The sequence below is a fragment of the Mercenaria mercenaria genome, chromosome 2, assembly GCF_021730395.1.
Source record: "Mercenaria mercenaria strain notata chromosome 2, MADL_Memer_1, whole genome shotgun sequence".
In the NCBI taxonomy this organism is placed as follows: Eukaryota; Metazoa; Mollusca; class Bivalvia; order Venerida; family Veneridae; genus Mercenaria; species Mercenaria mercenaria.
In genome coordinates, this window is record NC_069362.1 from 35,054,779 (window position 1) to 35,080,522 (window position 25,744).

General features: G+C 32.8%; 1 protein-coding gene across 1 annotated transcript; it reads right to left on the reverse strand.

Annotated features, from left to right (window-relative positions):
* Positions 1 to 1,102: 1,102 nt before the first annotated feature.
* On the reverse strand, positions 1,103 to 25,362 carry LOC123563700 (QRFP-like peptide receptor). The gene is made up of 5 exons (XM_045356652.2): positions 24,237 to 25,362; positions 8,023 to 8,468; positions 6,903 to 7,004; positions 5,209 to 5,317; positions 1,103 to 2,418 (listed from the first exon to the last, which is right to left on the reverse strand). The coding sequence occupies exons 1-5, from the start codon at positions 24,613 to 24,615 to the stop codon at positions 2,312 to 2,314; spliced, it is 1,143 nt and encodes a 380-aa protein (XP_045212587.2). The 5' UTR covers positions 24,616 to 25,362; the 3' UTR covers positions 1,103 to 2,311.
* Between the last annotated feature and the right edge of the window lie 382 nt (positions 25,363 to 25,744).

Sequence of the window (25,744 nt, forward strand, 5' to 3'; positions counted from 1 at the left end):
ATTTCGGATTTTTTGTCACATGGACACGACAAACATTTTTTTACAAGTGAACATAAGATCACTGACAAGATTTAAGATACATTAACCTCGTGACCTGGTGGAAAATGTCCATATTTCTTAATAAATAACGACGACCGTCTTGTCATATTATTCCAATGAAAATTACGTAAACCATATCATAGGTACTTATATTTTTTTTGTTGTAATCGTATTTCTTTGTATGTTTCCCATGACATTTTATTTGCAAAGGAACATATATTGTCACACAGCAACAGAAGAATTCTGATAGAATTAATGCTATTTTAAATATGATTGCATTACTAAGCAACAAAATAAAAAAATATAGCCAGTTTTGAAGTATAGTATATCCGTCTTTAAGGCGGACAAAAACGGATATAAACATTTCATTTATAACTAGTGTTACTGTGAAATACTTTATGTCATCGGTATGAAATTTCTTATTTTGGCCGTAAAAACTATTTCGTAAGGATATAGGTTTCAAGGAATTGTGTTTGTTCTTTGGGATTAGATATCATGGATTGACGAAACCACACACTCATTTTACAATATTGATGTAAAGGAGTTAGAAACACTATGACATGATATATAATAAGAGTTAAATACATTCTTTATTTACCCTTGTGGCTGTGTTATTTATTTAATCACCGTAATGTTTCCTTTTTTGTCAAGATATCACTGTGTCTGTAAAGTTGATCAAGTGTAAAGACGTTTATGAATATGTTATCTCTTGAGAAGCGTGTTTCCTTCGGTGTGTCGACCTTACAAGCGGCAAAGCTATCCAGGTTACGTGCAGAATGCAGGTGTTTTTGTAGCAAGGTACTTGTTTTGAGATTATGTCTATCTAGCATCGATTGTCCAATGTCTTCTACTCTCCACGTAACAATAATATGAAAACGTTTATAGAAGCCAAGAAAACAAATATACCAACGTACAAAAATAACTTCTTAGACAATAAAACTTTACAAGTTGAAACAAACTGGCAACACAGACTGGTCGGAAATGTGGTCGGGAAAGGCTTTTTTCTCTCAAAAATTCTGACTGGAAGGCTTTAAGTAATTAAGGGAAAAGTAGACAAGTCGGCTTAGGTCTTACTGTTTATTCACTTAAATGAAATCATCAATAGCACTATTTCGTCAACAACAATTAATCTCAATATGATACAAAATTATATTTATATACACACACCACTATTTATTTCAGTTGTTTGAAATAAATCACTATACATTTACAAAATACAGTATTGGCTAAAGACATGCCAACGATTTCTAGTTTATGTCGTTAAAACTTCAAAACACTGATCGTTTTTCAAATGTGTTATCAATTAACTGTCATTCTTCATATCCTCCAAAATGTGTATACTCTAAGAACAGCTTAGATCCAATATGAAATAACTTTACCGTAACAATTTAATACTGTTTGTAATTGATTAATGTTATTCTCGAGACACTATCCTATTCAACCGACGCTTGTATTTATAACAAATATCCTCGCAACGTAGCCAGACATTATAATTGTCATTAGTGTATTTAATTGCTTCGCATAACATTTAATAATCACAACATATTACATTAACTTTTTATCACAGAAAACAAGCTATGATTTCTTCATACACTTGGAAACTAACAACAACAAGTTCTTTCCATAATTGGAATATTGCAATATTCAAAGCTCTTTACATGACGTATATTGTAAAGATACATTATTTCCAAAAGGAGTAATTTTTATCCAGCAACATAACAGACATAATCAAAGATACGTCTTAATTGCAAAAGTCACCAAACCGAGACAATAAATGATTCATGCTTAATGACTATTTGCTTTTCAATATTTATCACAACAGACTAAATAAAATATTGATATATACCTAGTTTCGTTTTCGGTTTTATGTAATTAAGACACATAAAACCCTTGTCGTAACTGGTGTTTTATTATTTTTCATTTTCCGTCGAGGCATACATATTTGAGAAATAATGTACAATGATCCTCGATAAAATATTACTACCAATCAATGCATATTTCTAGAGTTTTCAGAAAAAAAACACAACTTCAGCTACGGCTGGATTCGTGTGATCAGATGCTCTTTCATAGTTTTAGTCACCAGTTTGTATCTGGTCACGTTTTCAAGCTACATGTACACGAGAGCAAAATAATTATTGCGGCATTTTACAAAATGTACAACAAAAGACTTTAGATACGTTCGTGCAGAATTCTTAACCTATCAACAGCATAGTACACATGGTCCCTCTTGATCAGACTATGGAAACAAACATAAACAATGTCAGTATCTAGACTATAAAGCAGTGGCATATGTTGACGAATGATACGTTCCATATGTTTTAGGGTCCATTACTGCTGGGTTTCTGTGACAACGAACAGTCTGCCATACCCCACGCAAACCTGTTAAATACATAAAATTGAGATTTATTAAATTAAATTGAACTATTTTGCTATCAATTTGAATGAAACGCATCTGTTTACAGTCATAGTTTATCCATAACCCAATAAAAACAAAACAACTAATCGATACAGAAACTGATATTAATTGATATTGTAACTTACGTTGCACATGTTTTAAAAACAGGTTATAAGTCAAGGTGAAATGGCTTACGAGCACACTTAACAACAATGGCTGTTCGTTAATAAAGGAAATATACATTTTTTAAGAAACAGTCGTGTTTGAAAAGTGTGTCAGTACGTCTGTCAATACGTGTCGTTCATTTGCGTCTTGAAATATGTCTAACTGAGGCATACTTAAGAGTTGTTATTTAATCATTACATTGTCAAACAGTTTCTTAATGTATGTCAGAACTATTGAACGTACGCAATAGGGAGAAGAACGAACACATCCTAACACTTTCAACCTGTATTCAAGCAGTAGGTCTAAATAACTATATTTTCGGTCTTTAAGTATGTAAAGCTCATGTAAATCAAAGACTTATGAAAATTTCTGATAATAAACTTCATATGTTATGTTCAAATATATATAATCGCGTTTGACTGTTTTTTGGTCATTTTCATTAATATATTCGCCATTATTTGAGAATTTTGACTTGTAATGCTTTAAGTTTTACTGATTCGTTGCAGTAGAAAAATATAACAAGTATATGTTATGTTTGATTTAATCAGATATTTTTTCAATACGAATCATCTTTTATGTCGACAATATAAACTAAATCACTTATATTAAGACCACAGTTTTACGAAGCTTTGGTTTCAATGTATTTGGTTGCAAGGCTTAAACTATTGTTTCATTAGCTCTTTCAGTAACAAGATGGTTCGTCTTCGTTACCCCATGAAAAACCCTACTACTACCTTGATATCTCATTATGCAAATTGTAGATGGAATACTCGCGAAGAACCCTGTTACGGATTCTGTACATGGAAAAGTAGGGGTTTCAAAACGTATCTGGAGCATACAACTTATTCATTCCGTCCTCATATATATGATAGCATCTACAGACATCGTTTCCAGTACATTTCAATAAAAGCAAAATTATTTATTGCCTGTTAGTATAAAATGACTATTTACGAGAAATCAAAAAAGTAATAAGCCGTTATTTTTTAAAAGCAAAGAGTATGTCACGAATGAGAATGGATTTGCTTTAACAGTCTAACATGACTGAGACTCACTTTACATCCTTTACAATGCAATGATCGCTTTATTTTGTTGTACAAGAAGTACATATACTACAATATTTATAAGCTGTATCTGATAGGCTCACTGTTCATATTACCTATCATGAAAGATCATCTAGTAGATTTCAATAACAATTGACCATATTTTTTGTTCAACTTCCATTTCAAAAGGTTTTATTTATTAAGCCAGAAAATTGACGCGTTGTCATTCTGAAATAAATTTTGTGGATTTTAAATGGAAGAGAGAATTTTCTAAATTCTAATTTAAAATCACAACGCTTCTTCTTATCGGTGCTATTTAAAGAATCCCGGAACTCACTTTGGATCAATATTGCCGTTCACTAATAAGTATCCCTAAGCAGACAATAAGTGAAATCGACATGAGCCGATTGACTTCTACGGCAAGCTACGTTTTTATCCATTTTGTTTTCTTCTTCTGTATCGTTACATCTGTCGTGATTTTCTTGCAGATGATCGAGCGAGAGTGATTGTCGGCAGAAAGTGTCTGAGTTAAATCCAGTAACAGCATATTTTTCTGCATCAAGTCGTTTCTGTCTAATGTGTGATAATATCTGTGGTGAGGGAAATGCGGCAAGAAGAGGTGTCAAAGTGTCAGAGGAATTCCTTGTCTTCACTTTAATTTCAGGTGTCCTAGGCAGGCTACTACCGTGTGTTTTAATACTGCTTGTGGAGGTCGTTGAATGTATAGACAATCTGTCGATTGCCTGTCGCCTCATCCGTGTTTGAGGTATCATGCTGTGGCGTCTAGGGTCTTCCATTCCTCGTCTCAAGTCAAGAAAAGCTAGAAATAAAGCCAGTTAACCAAAACTATGAAACATACAAAATACAACAGAAAAAAAAAGAAAAAGAAAAACAAGCAAACAAAACCAAAAGAGCAATAAAAGAAAAACAAGCAAGATTGCATTACAAATATAAAATTAGAATATAAACATGCGGATCGTAAGCTTGCATAATAACTAAATTAAATGTTAATTAAGGGTAATCTAATAACTTCTAACTGCTCTAGAACACTTCTAACTAAGTTTTAGAATTGTTTTGACAGGGCTGCATTCATAAGCGGTTAAAATATGTTTACAGTATAATATCTAACTGTATTTCCCAAAACACTAACCATTAATCTAAATGTAGATTCATTAACAGACAGATTATTCTTTCTTTATTCTTTCTTTGTCGATTTTTTACGGCTATGCCATAAAGGTATAGTTTCAGTACAAATTGTGAACGACTTTTTCCGATAGAAATCATAAACTTAATTTCACATTAGACAATTTTGTACACCTTTCATGATTTTGTAGCTAGCTTCCAAATTAATCGTTCTCCGATTATGTGAATAACAGTATATTGGGATATATGCTATAAATCCTTTAAGTACCGAGCATGCAGTTTTGAAAAGGAATAGGTATGAACAAAATAAAAAAAATGATTTTAGATAAAGTAACAAGCAAGTGTTATCAAAATGTAATAAACAAGCAATACAAATACATGTACATCTAAGATGCATTTTAAGCCTAAGTAGACGGTGTGTATTACCTTGTTTGAAATTCTTGTTAAATCCTGCGTAAATCAACGGATTGAGAGCACTGTTAGAGTACGCAAAACATCCTGCCAGAAACTGCATCGTAAAGTACCATTCCCCGAGCTGAAAAAAAAAACAAAAACAATAAGGGACATCTTGATAAACTCCACGTAAACAATATACACATGTTTTATCCATACTTTCTTGTTGCACTGTCAAACAAAAAAAAGGTTCTCATTATGATATCAGCTTGTTTACACTAGGGTTGATATATTTTGCAATGATAATGTTCAGCAGTATTTCCAGATAATTTATTATTTTAGGTGAGTACTATTCGACTTTTCGAAGATTTTGTGTAAGAAAGACAATTTATAGACAATTTATGTACATAAGGTTAACTGGATTCTAAGGAGCGTAAACATTTCGAGTACGCAGAAACAGTCTAAAGATGCCACAGCCACTTATTTATTTTGCCATAGTGGTATGTTTAAGAGAGTGCTATACCATAAAATTCTAAAGCGGGCATGTCAAACCGGAAGCAAATGTGAACATTTACGACACACTAAATGTCCTTCCGAACAAAAACGTTGACCTGTCTCTGATTTGATGCTAAGTACCTTAAAGCTACTTTCCACAGAATAATTGAATTTCATTACAGAAAAGGTTGTTCTACTTGTACCTGATCAAATAATTTTGTTTTCAATATTGAAGCAGTGAAAATGGTTTAAATTGGCGTACGAAAGATAATAGGTAAGGGTAGATTTAAAGGTAGAAACTGAGACAGAAATGACTTACTTAGTTACTAGTATGTGGAAACATATTTAATACTTCCTAGACCAAAACATAAGTCGGTCAAATTTACATTACTTCATTAAAAATGAAATGTTTTGAAGCTATATAAAACATGGAAGATACGTGTTCTTATATTTTTAAGGGCTTGATGTAACATATAGAGGTATTTGTTTGTTTCAGTGTAAGGTTAAAATATCTCTCACGAGTAAAACACCAGATGCAATACTTTCACGATTGTCATAGGCAAAAATGAAAGTGTAAGATTGAAAGATATTTTTATCTTACATGTAAAACAAACATATTTTTTTATCATTTCATGTTTTGACTAAATTAGCCCATTTATAGTTTCTTACAAGCGAAAGATATATATAATACATTTCACTGTCACAATACTACATATCTTTTAAACTAGTTTTTCGATAATTTTCTGAAAAGCATGTAATAAAATTCGTTTTAATGAGAATAGATAGTATATATAAAGCATAATACTAATACGATTTTCAACTACACACACTTCGCGAAAAGAGTAACACCGAAGTAAGTTGAAAAGTGTGTAATATCCATATTTTTCATCTCCTTCCGATATAAAAGATTACCTTTTGATGGTCATGTACTTAAACACATAATAGAATTTTCTTCAAGTGATAAACGAATATTTAGGAGCTAAAACATTTAATTACACTTACAATAAATTGCTAATCTCAATAAATTAGAATCTACTCTCATGAAAAGGTATAATACAGTTTATTGTATTGGAAAAAAATATGAAGTGTTCAGAAATGCTAATGACATCGTAAGCCAATATTTTTAACATTTATTTATCGCTCATTTCATTTCATTCGTAAATATGAAATAGCAAGCTTTAAAATTCATCAAAACTATAGTTTCAAAATTATAACTTCTTTTATGATCTCACCATTTCTCTTGTCTCTCGAAGCTCACTGTAGAGCAGAACTATCTGGTAGGGTAACCAACATACACCGAACACTGCCATAATTGTCACCAACATTGCAATCACCTGAAAAATAAAAACAGATGCACGACATTATTGCCTAATTAGAATTCAAACGGTAATGACTGTATTTTATTTCTAAGATACAGATTCAAATTATCAATTGCTTGAATAAGACTAATAACTCTTTCAACAAGCTACACTTAGTGAATTAAATCTGTAAGAAGATTCTAAAGTCATCATAAAATTCACTAAAAGTTTTCCCTCTATATCAAAACGGTGTATTTACTTGGAAATACCATGTTCTACTCTAGAAGAAATTATATCTAGTTTATCACATCATGCATGTAGCTGCCAAATGATTAGACTGTTAAATTTTATAACAGGAACGCCACCTAGATTATAAACTGCGCTTGTCCACACAAAGTATTTAAACATTTCACAAATGTAGTCGAAACAATATGTACTACATCCTCCTTTGGCTTCATTCATGTTTCAAACACATAGGAAAAGCTTTCAATATCGATATCAAAGTAGCAAGCATTTCTAAATGAACTAGGCTTTATCAGATAGGTATATGAGGTAGGTAACGTCTTCAAACGAACAAATGTATAAATTTCAAAGAGAATTAGGAGATTATCATACTGGCACATTACATTCAACGATTTACATTCATTAGATCCTTGTATTACCGGTTCGTACAATCATTTCAGTGTATCACTGTGTACGGAGACGGTGGGAGGTCTTATTCAAAACATTTTTAATATTGCTTAATATTTATGCAATTAAGTAAGAAAGCGTGTTCAGCGGATTGAGATCACGAATATTGATAATACGTATAGACAGTCTTAAAGCAAGCACAACATAAGAGATTACTCTTGCATGGCACTAATCTACCAGTACTCTTTAACATGCAACAACTATAAAAAGTGATAAGATCAAGAAATATGCATTGTTTAATTGTCTTAACTGCAAGGAAGGTATGACATAAAATGCATCTACCACTGTTTTTAATGTAAGAGTGTGTTGTAAGTCCATCAAAACATTTTACCACAATAAATAATAAGGAAAATATCAATTTTACCTTTCGTTTTGTCTTTTGCTGTGCTTCGTAACCAGCATTCACTCTTTCACCAGGAATGGTACTTGATCTGAGTTTTCTGATGATAACTGAGTACGCTATTGTCATCACAATCATAGGGAAGAAATATAGGACAGCTGACACGAATGTGAAATATATTGTCCTCGATGGCATGTATTCCACGGTATAATTTAATCCTGGAACTGATTTTGTTTCCAGTGGCCACGTGTCATCGCACCATCGTTCTGTATAGTCTAGCCATTGACGTTCTTTAAGCTCTCGGAACCATAACAACGGGGCAGCGATAGCAAATGAACACAGCCAGATAACACCTATGGAGAAGCGAGCTTTTCGATTCGTCATGTGAGCCTTCAGTGCAAAAACGATCCCGAAGAATCTGTCGTAAGCAATCAAGGTCAAGGACAGAACACTTGCTACCAGACATAAGACTAAAAAAAAAAGAATAACGAAATCACTTAATTAACTTGATTATTACATACAACAGTATATTAAACAATATCCCTACATGTGGGTCAACTGTTTCATATTCAGTCTAGTTTATTTTAGAAATGTTTCTCATATGAATTATTTTCTTATCAGATAAAATGATAAAGTAATTTCAAATTTCTTCTGCTCATATTGTAAAAGATTGTAATAATCTCTAAATCTGATACTGCACGATGACATAAATGAATCAAAATATTTAATATACCTTAAATGTCACATTCACAAAACAAATAATATGCCAGAACAACCAAGAGTTTGATTGATAGGCTCAGTAAATATGAAAGGATATCAGACAGGAACTGCCTAAAGCAATGAATGGTAAATATCAGTTCCAACCATATTACCATTATCAAGCTTACTGAGTGGACAAGTCATTTCCTGATCGTAGGAGGCTGATTCAAATTATTCAAAACTGATGCGACTTTGTGTGCGATAGGGGATTTCTGACGATTCAACTATCAGAGTCTATTCAATAATTGACGGAACAGATAAAAGAAACGAAGATGAAATAACACGAAAGTAAAATTAATGGTTTTCTTCTCTAGCGTAAATTTTGTTTTATTTCACACATTTCCTTTTAATATCGTTACAAAAGCAACAATAAACTCACTAGCCCATGCCTATGTGTAGTGAACAAAACAGCTTACCCGCCATTTGCCAAACATTTAAAAAAAATATTCAATGCACTGTTTAGAAATTCAGTAGAAGTTTTGATCAATATATTGTTAATGACATACCAACATTTCAAAAATATCAAATTACGAAAAGATAAATACTTGTATATGTTTTCCTAGAAAATATTTACAAATCATACAAATATCGAATGATCTCTTCGATAGGACATGACAGAGATGTAATTTTGTTTCTCTTGTCATATTTCCCCTCTATTATTTAACTCTGTTGCTAGTTTTTTTTTAAATCTAGACATTTTGGAATATTTTCATATGACTATTCAAAATCGGGTTAAAGTCCGAAAATATGCAACTCAAAGGGAAGTCATCGTTTGATTTTGTTGAAATGGAAAAATGTTATAAGTTATAGAATCAAATAATATTTTAGAAGATGAACAAACTGGATTCTAAACTTCAGACATTTTCAGCCTTTATCAATCTTACAAAAGCCTATGATTAAGTCATAGACATTCTTTTGAGAAAATTAAAACATATAGGAATAAATGGTAACAAGAGTAAAGCCATAAAATCACTTTACTGTAATGTATCAATGTGTGTGAGAATAAATAAAATGTATACGGATTGGTTTGATGTTAAGTTTGGATTAAGACAAGGTTGTGGTCTGTCACCTATTCTTTTTATGACATTTTTAATCAGTGATATGGTCTTGAAAATGAAGGCATTAGACCTAGGTATTAAGGTAGGAAATTATGAGAAGATATGTATTTTGTTGTATGTTGATGATATGGTTTTAGTAGCAGAAAATGAAAAAAAGTTACAAAAGATGTTAGACCAACTTTGTGAATGGAATAAGTATTAATGTTGTGATTAAGGTGTCACTCAGTTCGGGGGTCGTGGGTTCGAGCCCCAATGGGGTCACAACCATGCCTTCTCATATGACACCCGTACTGCGTTTTTTTCCAGGAAGCGGACTCGACAGTGGTTAAAATAAGCTTAAATCTTTCATCACAATCAAGCTTAGTATAAACTTAGTGTGGGGAAACATCATTTGAGCCTCGCCATGAGAAAACCAACATAGTGGGTTTGCGACCAGCATAGATCCAGACCAGCCTGCGCATCCGCGCAGTCTGGTCAGGATCCATGCTGTTCACCAACAGTTTTTCTAATTCCAATAGGCTTTAAAAGCGAACAGCATGGATCCTGACCAGACTGCGCGGATGCGTAGGCTGGTCTGGATCCATGCTGGTCGCAAACCCACTATGTTGGTTTTCTCATGGCACGGCTCATTTTCTTTTTGTTTCATGTTTATTCAATGACTTGCAAGTTAGAGGATGGAATGACTTACGATATTTTTCTAGACTCTTTTGTTTGATCTGTAATTGCCTATGGCACTGCCATTTAGGGTACACGTCAGTTTTCATGCATAGATACTATTTAAAATAAAGCAATGTGTTCATCTTTAAGATACACTCTTTCTGCTGCTTTAATTTGGGATATGGGTTGGCAACCAACAACAGTAAGACAGTTGTCATCAATTACTAATTTATGGTTTAGACTTTGTGAAATGTCAGCTACTAGAATAAATCATAGGATTTTTGTTTATACTTTTCATGTATGTAGAAATAGATGTAAAAATTGCTATTATAGATTCAAGCAATGGTATCAAAAATCAATTGTGATGAATTGTGTACTCCGAATGTCGTAGCGTCTATACAAAGTATTGTTGAAAAGGTAAAGTAAACTGAAGAATTTATAAACTCAGATGTCGATAGTAGTAATGTTGCTTAAAGTAAACTTAGAACATACAAACTTTTTAAAACTGAATTTAATGTTGAAGAATATTGTAAAATGATTATGTGCAGTACACATAGATCTGCTCTAGCAAAATTAAGATGCGGTGTAGTGCCAATTAGAATCGAAACCGGCACATATAAAAGACTTCTGTTGCATGAACGATTTTGTCCATTCTGTATTAACAAGGTCGAGTCTGAATTTCATGTAATCATGGAATGACAGTTATATGATGACATAAGAATAAGTGTTTTGTCCATGCTCAGCAAATGAAAGTTTTTCAAGGTTTTCTAACTCTGACAAATTAAAACTTTTTTTCTAGTCAAAGTCATATTCGTATACTAGCTAAAACCTGCGTTAATAATTTAGTATATAGGTTGGTTTAAAATGCATTGATTGTTATGTAAATATTGCTAAACATGTTTATAAATACAATATTCTATCATTTTTAAGTTTGTCGTTTTAATGTTTTAACTATTGATGGTGTAAGGCTTCTTATTTCATATTGTAAACAGTCTCTTTTAATTTAAATTTTGAACGGCACTGTACTTTTATCTGTTTGCAAAATAACAGAGTAGTTAGTTGTTTTGTTCAGTATATATGCCTCATTGTATTGTTCATAACTTATTCATACATAATACTTGACAATTCTTTCCCTATTAAAAGCAGGAATAAATCAATTCGTAATTAATTGGCACACCAAACCATCGGAAAATCCAAGTACAATGTACATAACGGCGAGAGTGACAAATGCTAAAAGGAAAGAGATAATTTTCTTTTATATGGAAATTGTTTTGCAATTGTGATCAGTTTACGTAATCACTTTAATGAGATTTGACATCGGGATCAAACTACCATATTATTATTTGAAAACCACAGTTATATACTTTTTGATAAGTATTTTCAAACTTCAGCTTTTTTGCAATATATACAAGTATTACAATCCTAAAATCGATAAGGTATTTCATCAATAAAATAAACCAGTTGTTAGGAGTTGATCATTTACAACACATGGTATTATTTTATCAGTACACGATAATTCTAAAGCAAATTTCAGAACTGGTGTTTATTTTAAGACTGATGCGAATCTTTTAGAAAGTAAAAAGAACATTGTGCTTGATTTATTTGTAATTGTCAGAATAATTGGTATGTTTGATATATTGATAACGTAACACATTAAGCACATATAGTGCTTGACTCCCTCTCCATGCTATCATTGCTATAATTATTGTTGAATTGTGGTTAATAATAGGAGTTGGGTCATTTGTGGCTGATTTGGCTTCATTATGTTGATAGCTGGATCCCAGCCTCACACATTATGCCATATACAAAAGTTAAAGGGAACCAGATATTTGATAGAGCAAGTACTCGTTGTAAAACGCTATGTTTAAATTTGGACCAATCAGAAACAAGTTCTGAAAATAGCACGTCTGCTGAGGTATAAATAGGATGGATTACACAGAGAGCATTCGGTATCCAGCGGTAGAAGAAGACACATCAAGGATTTAACTGATAATTTATTCGATTACGTTGATAAGGAGACTATTGCTGTTACCCTGTCAGGGCGGATAAATTATTAAAAAGAAGACGTTTGAAGTTCATAGACTAAAGAAGAGTTACTGAATTTCAACAAGGTTTCGAGCTATATGGCCAGCGCATAGGAGTTTTACCTTAAGGTGAAGAAGGTGTAATGAGCGGGATTTTCAAAAACAAATTACACCCTAGATAACATACGTAGATAACTGCAGAAGTTGATCTTCACCCGATGTACAGTTATTGGAAAGATCAAATGCACACTTTTTACGCAAATGACGTCGAAATTTCACCTTTAAGCCTAGTCGGAAATAGTTGTGACGTTGCCGTTTTCATGGCGATTAATTTAGTCTCAGCGCATTCATTTTATTTAAAAGTATTTTTTTTTCTCATTTTATATGATATGTCAGTCGAAACCTACACGGTGATGTAATTTTCAAATACATACTCCCGCTATTCGCTGAAGGATTGCTTACTTTATGCAATAATCATGACAAAAATGTTCTATGAAATTATTGTTTTCGTGCGGAATGACTAAGTAGTGGACAAAAACTGGTCCACAGAATTTTTTAAAAAACTAATTTTATCTTATAAATTTATTCTACTGTAAATTGAGCAAATAAAAATCAGGGGTCACCGACTTCGTTTTCGCAGTATTGTCATAAATTTTACCCTACCTCCATTTTCTCGTGCATTTTTCAAACATAAAAAATCATAAGAAAATCATTTGATAAATCTATGAAGTACACTTCTACCAGACAAATGTTAGCCCACAGCGACACTGACTGCACGCGAGTTTGTTAAGTGATAAGTTTGAGGCTGGCTCTTTCCGATTAATTAAGTTGTAGCCATAAATCTTAGCATGTGTTGTTCCAAAATCTGACCTCTACAGAAATGACATTTTTTTGTATAAATTGGCAGCATGCATTTACTGGTCCATAGATTTTTTTTTAAAATTTACACAGTAATTTTAAAAGCATTTCTCAGCAAAATAATAGAAAAAAATTCTTTGACTACCGACTTCGTTTTCGAGCTACGAAGTCGCAAAAAATGATAAAGTCTCAAATGGCGCTATGGGCGGCGTTTGACGTTGCGCATTTTCCCGCTTTTTTTCTGACGTTACGCAAACGTCTTATTACTAAAACTGTGTATGCTGTTTGCAAATAGATATTCAGCCATTCCGTTTTAAAAAAATCTAATATTTTCTAAAACATACTTTCATTCTTGTATTTCCAAATCATTATATTTCATAGTTGTCTTTATCACCTGAATACATGTGGTAATTTTCAAGTTACCTACTTAGATTGTACAATTGCGAGACAAAACACAATTAAGCAAGTGCATATACATGTACATATGCAAATATTCGGTCGGAAATAATCTGAATTTTCATTGTATTCCGTGGTGAAAAGAAAGCCGTACATTTTTTCGCATGAAATGTTAGGACATATTTCAAGATGTGTTTTTAAGTATAATATACGGTGCAACTGGTGGTAAATGATTTCTTTGCATGGAGAATGTAACAATATGAAATATATCTTTTTATGTGCCCTATCCAAGTTATGTTTGGTCGGGGCAATTAGTGTTCCCCTCGCCCGTCCGTCCGTCAGTCCGAAATAGTGTCGGGCATATCTAAGAAAGTATTGACCCAGAGTAATCAAACCTCACAGGATTGTTATCAGTATTTCCATTTGAGTATATAATGTTTTAATTTGATCTCACATAGTCAGACCGGTGTTATGGCCCTTGACGTAGTCGAAAATATACATAAAATTGTGTCGCATGTATCTCATTAAGTGCTTCAAGATTTTTGTTACATTTATTTTAAAAAAATGATAGAGACATGAAACCATGTAGGAATAATATGCAGCATGTAAAGTTGTAACACATTTGAGACTGAGCGACCGCCAAATACTTGCTTTTGCTATAATTTATCTTTTGGAACTACTGCATCTAAACAAACCTGCTACAGATGTTGTCAGTAATAAATGTTCAGCAAGTTGATACCGTTAGGGAGTTCGGAAACAATAACAGTTAAATTGACGGTAAATCATTATTACCTACAATACAAAACAAAACACAAACCTCAAAAGTTTTTCAGAATTTTTCATTTTTATTATGACAATGCGTTTGATAACTGCTATGGTTGTATGTTATACGGCAATGATAGTAAATGTCTGATTGATAAATAAAATTTATACACATCAGCAGTCTTCAAAATATATATGAATTTTGACATGCCTTTCATAATTCTCAAGTGTACCCATTATCATATTGAAAAGACTTGCACATTTAAGTATGTTTTCCGACTGCTTGCGAACCTGTCGCGCATCTTCGGGTTTTTTTCCGGAAGAATGCTCCGAAACGAGGCTATAATTTATGAATAGATGCAAACACCAACGATAATGTTTACAAACATAGGGAATTCAACATTTTTGTAACTCACTAAAACTTCATGAAAATCATTCTTATAATACAGGTAGTAAACAGCTATACTACAAGTTTTCGGGGTGCGGGGTGTGTGTGTGTGTGGGGGGGGGGGGGGGGGGGGCTCCGAAATAAATGTGTTTTTAAAACTTCATACGCAAACGTATTCAGTCAATCTTTTTTTTCAGCATAGTTTTAAGAATATAGACCTTATATATGACACTGTCAATTTGAAACTAAAAATGTTGTATAACTCATATTTTTCATGCAAATCAAGTATAATTACCATCAAGGAAATACAAAAAATGCAGTTATTTTGTGCAAGTGGTGCGTCTAAAAACGGAATATTCGTTTGAATGAATTTTAAAATCACGTGATCCCTGGTTACGGAAAAGCGATAAACACGTAAGTAGGACAAAATAACCACTCATGTCAGCCAAAGAAAATACAAAAAAAAAACATCATTCGTTTTTCTGCACATGTTTTGACTTCAAACGAAAAAAAAAAAAAAACGTCCGGTGTATCGCCCTCCCGCATCGCTCGGCGCCACACTTTGTTTCTTAATAGAACGTAATGACGCGACGTTGCGAAGCGTAATGTTGGCGTTCCGCCAGACGTCGCTGAATTACACCTTCTTCGCCTTAAGGGTAGTTGAATGCTATAGACGATAGCAGAAATAGGATGAGCATCGGGAAGCCGAGACAGAGACCCAGAGTTTGGTAATCTACTGAGATAATAGGAGAGTTCCAGCTTATAGACGGTTCAGCGTTAGGGGATATACCTATATGGTAGTTGAATGCTACATGTGATAGCATATAGGCGCTGAGCATCCAGGAGTCAGATCATTCATATAGAGTTGTAACTTCAATTAAGAGGACAGAGGCCGAGCATCTATGCGATAGTACTCATATGTTGTTGATTCAAAGACATTGTCTGACGGGAACTTCAACAAAAAGACCAGTCAAGTATAGAGTCTCCAGCCTATAGGAGTTTGAGCTATTTATGATTGTTAGTTTGAAACATTTAGTGATTTGCCTGATCCCTGAAATTGTCTAGCTCATAACTGAAATCATTTACGAATCATTGGTACACGAATCATTTAGGCAAGGTAGCCAGAGGAAAATTCTATATATGAGATATTTGGTCTCACCAGCTCTACGTTTTAACAAAGGACATTCTACATCGTTTGTCAGCTGGTCTAAGACATGGTCACCTTAGCGATTGGACCCAAACCATTGTTCAAGATACTAAAGGCGTAGGCACTTCCCTGGGTCATATAACTCGTATCCTGACTGTAATGTAGTACTTTACTTCACACAGAAGTCAAAATGTACATTTAGTATTTACTTTCTTTGAATTTTAACTGTCAATCGAGGCAAAGTCATAATTCAGGTTTATGAAATATGAAAACAGACGTCAAGTAACCTTTCTACCAATGAAATGCAACGTAACAAAATGTTTCTAATACATAGTTGATGGTTGTCAAACAAGAATTTCAGAAATGATAAGCAATGTATATCGTGTATGCAAATATGTTATAGAATTCATTAACAGACTGACTGTTGATGAAAATATTTCTTTTTCACCAGAGTGTAAACTCAAACCGCTTTAAGAAGTAATATTAATTGTCCTGGTACTCAGAATTACAGACTAATTTTATTGTATCCGATTCTCTTAGGTACGTAAATTATTATGTTTTACAATACTTATAAAACGCAGAATTATGTGGATCAAACACCGAACTATTTTCACCTGTATGTTATTGCAGAGATATAGGTGCTCCTAAAATATTACGCTATATTACGGCTGCCTTTATTACAAACAAAAAACACATCAAACAACCATTTTCCTTGATTCAGTGAATGACTGTTAATAATATCTGTATTATAGAATGAAAAAGGAACTATACTAAAGCAAATAGGCAAAAAACCTGCCAAGAAAGACAAAAACAAGTTTATAATCGATATTATCTGTTAAATAGGTACTGTTTTTGTCCATTTTGGTATAATGCCATGTTATCATAAACTGAGCTACTGGGTGTGTCAGGATTTGTTATTATTACTTTACAAGAATATGTCCTGTCAAATTGAATGTACTATCATTTTACTATTACGTTTTATGCTTCTAAATAGTTGTTTAACGAGTCCTTCACCTTTTGGTAAAACCCGTTTATATTTTGTGCAACCATTCACACAGGCTTACATTTGCATTTGCATGTTTGAACATCCACAAATTCTTTGTGGTAATTTCATAAAGCATAAACCATTTTGATATCGGTGGATTAAAATATAAACTACCTTAAGCAATGGAATGCTCATAATTATATTTCATTGGAAAATAAAATCGTTCAAAATTGTCTTATTCTCAGTGACGTTCACCTATATGAACTTGACACAGTTTAGTTGTTTTTTAATATTGATAATGTCTAAAAAAAAGGTTCACAACTGGGTGCTTTGCATTTTGAAACAAAGGCACTTGGTCCCATTATACTCTGACTCATGTCTTACAAGAAGGCCAAAGGACAACTGTACAAAACTCGCCAATCAACTTAGAATATGTTTTATACATAACCAAAACCTTTTTGTTTATACACTCCCAATTCTTTTAGAAGGTATCTATGCATATGACTTTATACCTTTCACTGTACGCTATAATAATCACATGAACTGTTTTCATGACTAATGGGCGTTAATCAGATTTTGGACAAATAATGGGTCAGTTCGAAAATTTTATAACTGATCTTTTAAATGTAAAACTAGAAATTTAAATGAAATCAAAAATAATAGTCCACTTTTTTAAAATACTTTGATATATATAAACAGGTTTATTGCAAAAATTCATAAAAAGTAATGAGATATTAATGTCTTATGAAGGTTATTAGTTGATGTAAAGGGTTATTTTGTTCATTAAATAAATCAGAGCTTACACATTTGATTCCGGCGCTTGTCATGGCTAGCTGATTTGGCTACTAGCTAGCAGTAGTACCTCTCCAGACATTTTCAAAATGCTAATATTGTATTTTCCATACGGAAATTATTCCCTCATCCTGTGGCAAGACATTTCGAGTAAATCTTTGGAGATAAAGACCAGTTTGTTACAAAAATGTCTACAGCAGAAACATTCTGTTATCAAAGCACAAAATAATTGGGAATGATCGATACGAACGAAACTCATCATATTTTGTACAGACACTTAGTCTGGTGATGGGCGAACTGTGTAATTGCATTGGATCTTTGCATATCTTTCTCCGGTAATCCATTTTAAACGCCATTAATATATATGTATCTTCATTATTCAATAATGAAATTATCATTTCTGTGTGCAGGCATATTTGTCTAGTGCCCTGCTATGAATGAGAAGCGTTACTATTCCGTCTGAGAAATAGTTTCTAAAGGAGAAAAATTAGTTCCTATGGAGACTCCTTGATAAATCGAATTAGTTGTACATCACTTTTTAATTATTTTTCAACCATGTTATGTAGCACTAACATGCAAACAGCTTGCCTGAGATGTTTTCAAAGCATGTTTTGGGCGATACGTTTAATTTGATAAATTTCAACACTTTTCGTTAATCATATGAACTAAAGCTTTTTCTTGAAAAATGGGCTTTACCTTAGACAAGTACGTATTAATTGTTTCAATGTTTTCTTCTGTGTAAGGTGGATACAATAGGGTTATTATAACAGTAACTCGATCTGGGATGCTGCAGCCTCGTGAGATCCGATCTGGCAAAAATCCACTCGAGCCGAAAATAAAATTTCGGATCTTACTATATTTCTACCTTTTTGTTTGTTGTTTTGCTACTGAGCGAAATATTCAATGTTTATCGATATTAAAATGAAACTAAGTGAATTTTTATTGGGCTATTTATAGAACTGTGTCAGGTAATGCATATTAATGAAAGTAGTCCGGCAGCATACAATACTAAATGTACAATTCCGAATTTAAAAGTTACAATGCGGATTTTTTTTCTGCCTGTTCATATTTAATTTTAATTGTAAAATACAAGCCGATTTGTTTACAGAATTTATATAGGTATATAATAAAATAGGGTTATTATAGTAGTAACTCAAGAGCCAAGTGTGATCCGTCCTTGCAAAATATACGAGAGCCGAATACAAGATCCCAGATCGAGCAACCTTTGTAATGACTCTTTTATCATATACCTCTGTATTTTTGTTTGTTGTTTCGTTATCGAACGAAATCTTTAATATTTGGCGATGTTAAAATAGAAATGAGTGAAGTTTTTGTGTGCACTATTTATAGAACTATGTCAGGTTATGAATATTTAATTAAAATAGCCCGACAACATACAATACAAAATGTAAAATACGGATTGTTTTTCTGCCTGTTCATATATACTTGTGAAATATAAGCAGTATTTTCAACAGAATTGAATTGGGTTTATAATAAATATCTATCTGTCATTAACTTAGACATCTGTTAGGGATGAAAAGACTAAACACAAATACGTAATATGATATCTTAACAATGATTTAACAATGAAAGACTACACGTAAATATCGTGATAACAAAACACATAATGCTCAATACGCATTTTTATAGGGAATTCCAGGCAACAGGTCAAGTAGAAACCTTCTATATAAGTACTGTCTCACAAAAGTGAAGCAATGTTGTGCTTCGGCTTTCTTATAAGATTTAACTCTTCACCTGTAGATATGCCGTGTATAGAATTCAAGGTTTTTTTTGTTTTGTTTCTTTTGTAGTGTAGAAAAAATATAAATAGAGAAACATCTTAGAAAGAAGATGGTATTAAATTTAATATGGCGAAAGAACTTATGGTCACATTATTACAATCCTTTACATATGCAACATTAAGTAGATTAATACGAAATAAAAATATATATATATATATAAAACATCCTCCTTGAATGTTGCGGGATTACAAAGGGTTGTGCTAAGTATGTAGATGCACCCGTTGCGAACGCTCCCTTCTTAAAACAATAACAATATTCTATAAGGACTTGTGATTACTAGCGACTTACCCTTAACCCCCTGTACACAAGGGAAACAACCTGTTTATAGAGTGAAACTGATGCGTGAACACCGCTTTTTAGTCCTAATCATGTCCATGATGTATCAAGACAGTAGAAAGGTAATTCATGTATTTTACCCGCTATACAGGATCACACAGTCCTGCATCCAACAGTCCTGATAATGTTTCCTTAATTTTTTCATATTTCTAGATATTTTCCAATACTTTAAAACATATATTTAGGTAGCAGAGTCTATTCTACTTCCAGTAGTCGCTTTCTCAACAAATTTTATCTTGGGATGGGATATTCTTTGGGTTCTATCATAAAATCCGTCGTCTGTTTTTGACAAATTACATTGCAAAAATGTCAAATTTTCCCCAGGGTTTGATTTGATCTTTTCATACTTTTCTTTTCATAGTACTACATGCTTTTTTCATGCCTAGAGGTAAACAATGCATGTCTTGCAGGATATAATAGCTACAGAGCCACCGAAGACTACAATAAAGTTTAGCAGAGTTGTTACCATTTTTCCAAATATTTCCCCAGGATAATGTTTTATGGCTCAACGTACTCTTGTTCAGAAAATGGTACTTTAAGTACTTTTTTAGACTCTACACTTAAGTTGACTACACATATTTCTAAAATATGCAGTGCATACTTGAAGTTTGTATTTTTAGTTCCACTGCCTATGATTACTTAAGGCGGTAATGATTTTAAGATTGTATATTGATATTGTGTAGATGTCAAATGCCGGAATCAAGGTTTGAGGTAAATGTTTTTTAAATATATAAAAACAAATACCAAAAACACAACATAAACGGGGGATGTGATAATTAAATTTATTTCACCAGTTATTACTTGTTCATGTAATGTTTTATTTATGACTCCGTGATTTTTTTTGTGATTTATTTTCATAGCGCTTTAATGTTGTTAGTATTTCTTCTAACTGTACAGTAATTTTTTTCGCAACGAACTGCTGATGCAAAATTGTCTAGTATATTACTCAATTGTCTCGCAAAACTGTATATTACAATATGGTTGCTTCTAGTACATGAAAGGAAATTGGACTTTATTAAGTAACAGACAAATTTTAGTTCTTCCTCCAAACTGTCTTAGGAATTTCCATATCAGGAAGTTGTCGTATACGGTTATTATCATAATAAGTACTGCAAACAAGTACTGCAAACAAATTAAATATAATATCATATCACAGTACTATAAAATATGTTTAAATTAATACTCCAAACTATGTCTTATGGCCACTAATATTAATTTTAAAAATATTTAATGTAAACTATAACAACAATAAAGTTCATTCGCGAAATTTCCAAATATAGGTTTCAGAAAGTAAAAGTAAATATACAATTTGTACCCTATGTTGTTGTTTTTTTTTTCAAGAAAAAGAGCGAGTGATAGAAAATCTTACAAAACTTTCGAATTACTGAGAACTCGCAACAGGCGTTTTTAGTCTGTAAGTAATTAATGAGAAAAAGCTGTGGAAACGCATTATGCCGTAACGAATTGGGCTTAATTATGGAGAAAAGGCTGTTAATTGAGTAATAAGTTCACAGGAGATAATACAACAAAAATAGGAGAGATAGTTTTAACACTTTCAGCATGAAGAGTTTGTTCAATGTTTAGCAAATGCGTGAATGTCTGCTAAGTTCAAATGTTTGTTATGAAGATTTAGACAAATGAATGTTTACCTGTGCTTTTTTGGCGGTACTGCATTATTGATTTCAATATTGTCTTTTGCTTTTCCCTGCTTCAAGTGCAGTGTTTTCCTGCAAATCTTTACGTATATATACAGATATACTTTTAAACTCACAGGCTTTGATATTTATATACCCTTGGTTTTTAAACTCACAGGAGCAAATACATCTATTTCAATGTTGTTAATGCCGTCAGTTCTCCAATCTTATTTATTATTCGACCTAATATGAAGATAAATAGATTAACATATTCCACTTCCCATGCTAATTATTGTCAGTTGGGAAAATAAGATAATTCAATTGACATTAATAGCTGTCATTCTATATTTCTTGTCAGTTCTTGATGCAGTTAGTATTTAGCAGATAGATATGAAAACATTTCGGTTTTGATAGAAAATGTCGTTCCATTTACAACAGTGTATCTTTGTTATCATTACGCAAATATTGGTTATGGACGAAGATGTAAAAAGCACTAAAATATTTAAATTATTGCAGTGAAATAGCTAGCCATTTCCTTTTTCAAAAAAAATATTGTGTCATTTTTTTTTCTTCCAATCGTACAGTAATTTTGCTTTGACCTTACTTTACATTTCTTATAAAAAAAACAAGGGACAAGAGCTAAGCACGAAAAGTTACATTGAAATAATTGCAGCTAACTTCCACAAAGCTACGATTTTCTTGGGCATTTTTCCTAGTTAACAAAAAGGTATTAATTTTAATCTTAAAAAAATAATGCCGCATTATATCATTTATTGCATATATATGTGCATATTATTGTACAAGCTGAATTTTCTCATAAAGGCACTAATTGTGTCTATTAATTATTCTCTATAATCAATTATGAAATGCACTGCGATCTAGTCCAACGGTTTGTTTGTGGCAGTATGCTCTAAGGACTGGACCAACGGTATTTTATATCTGAATTCGGACATATACCAAGGCTGGAAATCTGACACTGTGAATGACAAAAGGACAAGGTTTAAAGTACTAAAACTCACACCTTTTGCACCAAGGAAAATACGGAATATACGGCTGTTTTTGTATAAACGAAGACTGAGAATATTTGAGCCGTGCCATGAGAAAACCAACGTAGTGGGTTTGCGACCAGCATGGATCCAGACCAGCCTGCGCATCCGCGCAGTCTGGTCAGGATCCATGCTGTTCGCTTTTAAAGCCTGTTGGAATTGGAGAAATTGTTAGCGAACAGCATGGATCCTGACCAGACTGCGCGGATGCGCAGGCTGGTCTGGATCCGTGCTGGTCGCAAACTCACTGTGTTGGTTTTCTCATGGCACGGCTCATTTAACATTTTGCATATACGTTTTGTTAAATTGTATGTGCTTTGTTATATCATAAGATAAGTTCTAATGTTTCCTGATTACGGAACAGGGCATGGGCATATTTATCTCGTCGGTTCCATAAATAAACAAACAGTTACATCATTTGTTCATCACTCGGATTGTTTAGAATATATATTGTTTGTATAAAAATCCCGAGATTGTTTATATTATGAAATTCTAGATAAACATCAGTTCACGACCTCTACAAAATTTTTCTTGTCTGTTAGAACTCCTCCTCAAGAAGCTGTTAATTGTTTTTTAGAATATATGTGCAGCCAACCAGAAATGTACAACCGCGCTTTAGCAAGAGTAAACATGTTTACAGGTAGTTCAAAAATATAGCATGATTTCATAAGTTCTGTCAATTAATCCCTGATCATATTGCCTTCCTAGATTATGATTAATTTATGGAGACTAAAATGAAACCGCTAAAACTTTATCTTATAATATATACTTTTTAATTTTCAGTTACAAATAAAGATCTGTATTTTTTTATGGAAAGTAAAATTTTGAAATTTCTGTTCAATATAAATTCCTGAAGGAGCAGTTTTGGTCATACCAGTGAAGCTGACTACGTGTAAGCCGTAAAAACTGAGTTTGGCTATAAAGTATCTAAATAAAAATACCAATTTTAAAATAAGTATTTCTCCATATTCTTACATTTCATGACAATTAATTAAGAAATAGATTTTAGTTTTGCATACTGTGATGGCAATAAAACACGGTTTTGAGCTCAGATGCGTTGTAATCTAATCACGAACTCCGTAATTAGATTACTACGCATCTGAACTCATAACCGTGTTTTATTGGCTAACACAGCACGCAAAACTAAAATCTATTTCCATTTTAACACGCTCAAATTACACCAGGAAGGGGTACTACTCTGGAATACTTTTTAGACGTAAATTGACTAGGCAAAAGTAGGTCATTTTGCAAAACATGTTTAAGACAATACACGGTAAAATCCTTCTTTGTTTATATAAAAGTGTTAGAATAGTATGTTTGCCAATTTCACGGTGAAATAATACTTTCACTGTTACAGAACAATCATTGATAGTCGTGAATAATCGACTACACATGTATTGACCACACAAAAAGGCAAGAGTACATGATTTCTTACAAGAATGTAAAACTTTATTAGCAATGACGGTTAGCGAGACCAGAATAGACTTGGTGCTTGGTGACTTACATTGAGACAAAAAAGAAATGGGTGGAAGCGCATGCATTTCAAAACTTCAACTATTGTAAAACAAAGTACGTATTAATACTAAAGCTATACCTTGTGAGAATGTGTTGAATTTACAGAAGAAGCCTCCCAACACCCAGTTATTGTTGTTTAGATTGTTTACGAGATGGACCCAAGTACAGAAGACCGTCACAAGGATGTCAGCGACAGCAAGATTCACGATGTAGAAGTTGGTCGTTGTCCTCATTTGTTTATGCCGTAGCACCACCACTATAATCAACGTGTTTCCTACCAAGGAAAAGAAAATGATCATAGCGTAAAGGTAGGATTTCAGAATGATCTCGTACAAGGGCACTTTCTTTATCTCCCCGGGGAAAGGAATGTTTCCATAATCCAACGTCTCATTACCGTAATCAAGTCCATAAAAGCTGTAATCTACATCTACATCTACATCATCATACGCGTAATCCATAGTTCCAGTAGTTATGGTCAAATAAATATTACTGAAAAAAAAGTAGCATCAAAGAAAAAAAGTCGCAACTGATTTCCTTTTCATCATTTCGAATCCATGTTTTACTAAAACCATTTTCTTGTAATAATTATAGATTTTGTGCACATATTGGATCTCGTGGCATCACAATTATCCATTATCAAAGCGACGACAAAAAATCCAAACAATATCAATTTTTTACCTTTTTTTAATTGTCTTTGTTGTTGTTTGATTTCTTATACACACGAAAATGCTGAGATAAAAAAAAATCTATGAAAATGGACGCTAATTAACCCTTTTATAACAATCCATCTCAAAATAAAAACGTCTCCAAAGTAAACTTTATATAAAATGTAATTGTATATTCAATTCATTGTATCGGAGCTTTTGCGTTCTTTTGATGTAAACAGAGTTCGTAGTAACCCTACGATTAGTTCTGAGATTTTCTAAAACTCCCAGTTACTCTCGCGCGATGTGCTAAGAAAATAATATTTGAAATAACTGTTCGCTAACAGTGTGATCAGAAATCCAATCTGTCGGTCATTCTTGTACAATTCACTGTCGTACATTCTTCTAAACCGTCTCCTATTGGATAAAGTGAATTGACGACATTCCAGTATTCTCACTTATTAACTCCTTTTCCTTTGAAGACGTATATACCTGTTTGCACAAGCATATTTTCACAGAACACGGCAGAGCGTTAATGCTAGGCGAATGATGAACAGCCGTACATTTAAAGCGCTTAAGGTAAAAGATGACTGAATTTGATGTATGGCAATGATTTGGTTAGGTAGAATCGAAAGTCCCCTAAGGATCTCCAGTCGGAGAAATTTCTAAATATCAATATCTCATGATTGACATGCATGACATGACATATCGAGAGAGAGTAAACGGTTTGATTATTTCTTGCGCATGAATAAACCAAATGAAAGCATGAAAAATAGATGACATACTACTCGGCAATTAGCGATGTAATTAATAAAAAACTATATCTTGCTGTCTTCTTTGATGTTAGACCAAGCTTTCGTTTTATTCGAGCATAGAATTCCATTGAATACTCCTATGTATTACAATCGTATTAAAACAGACATTTTTTATTTGGTTACGTGTT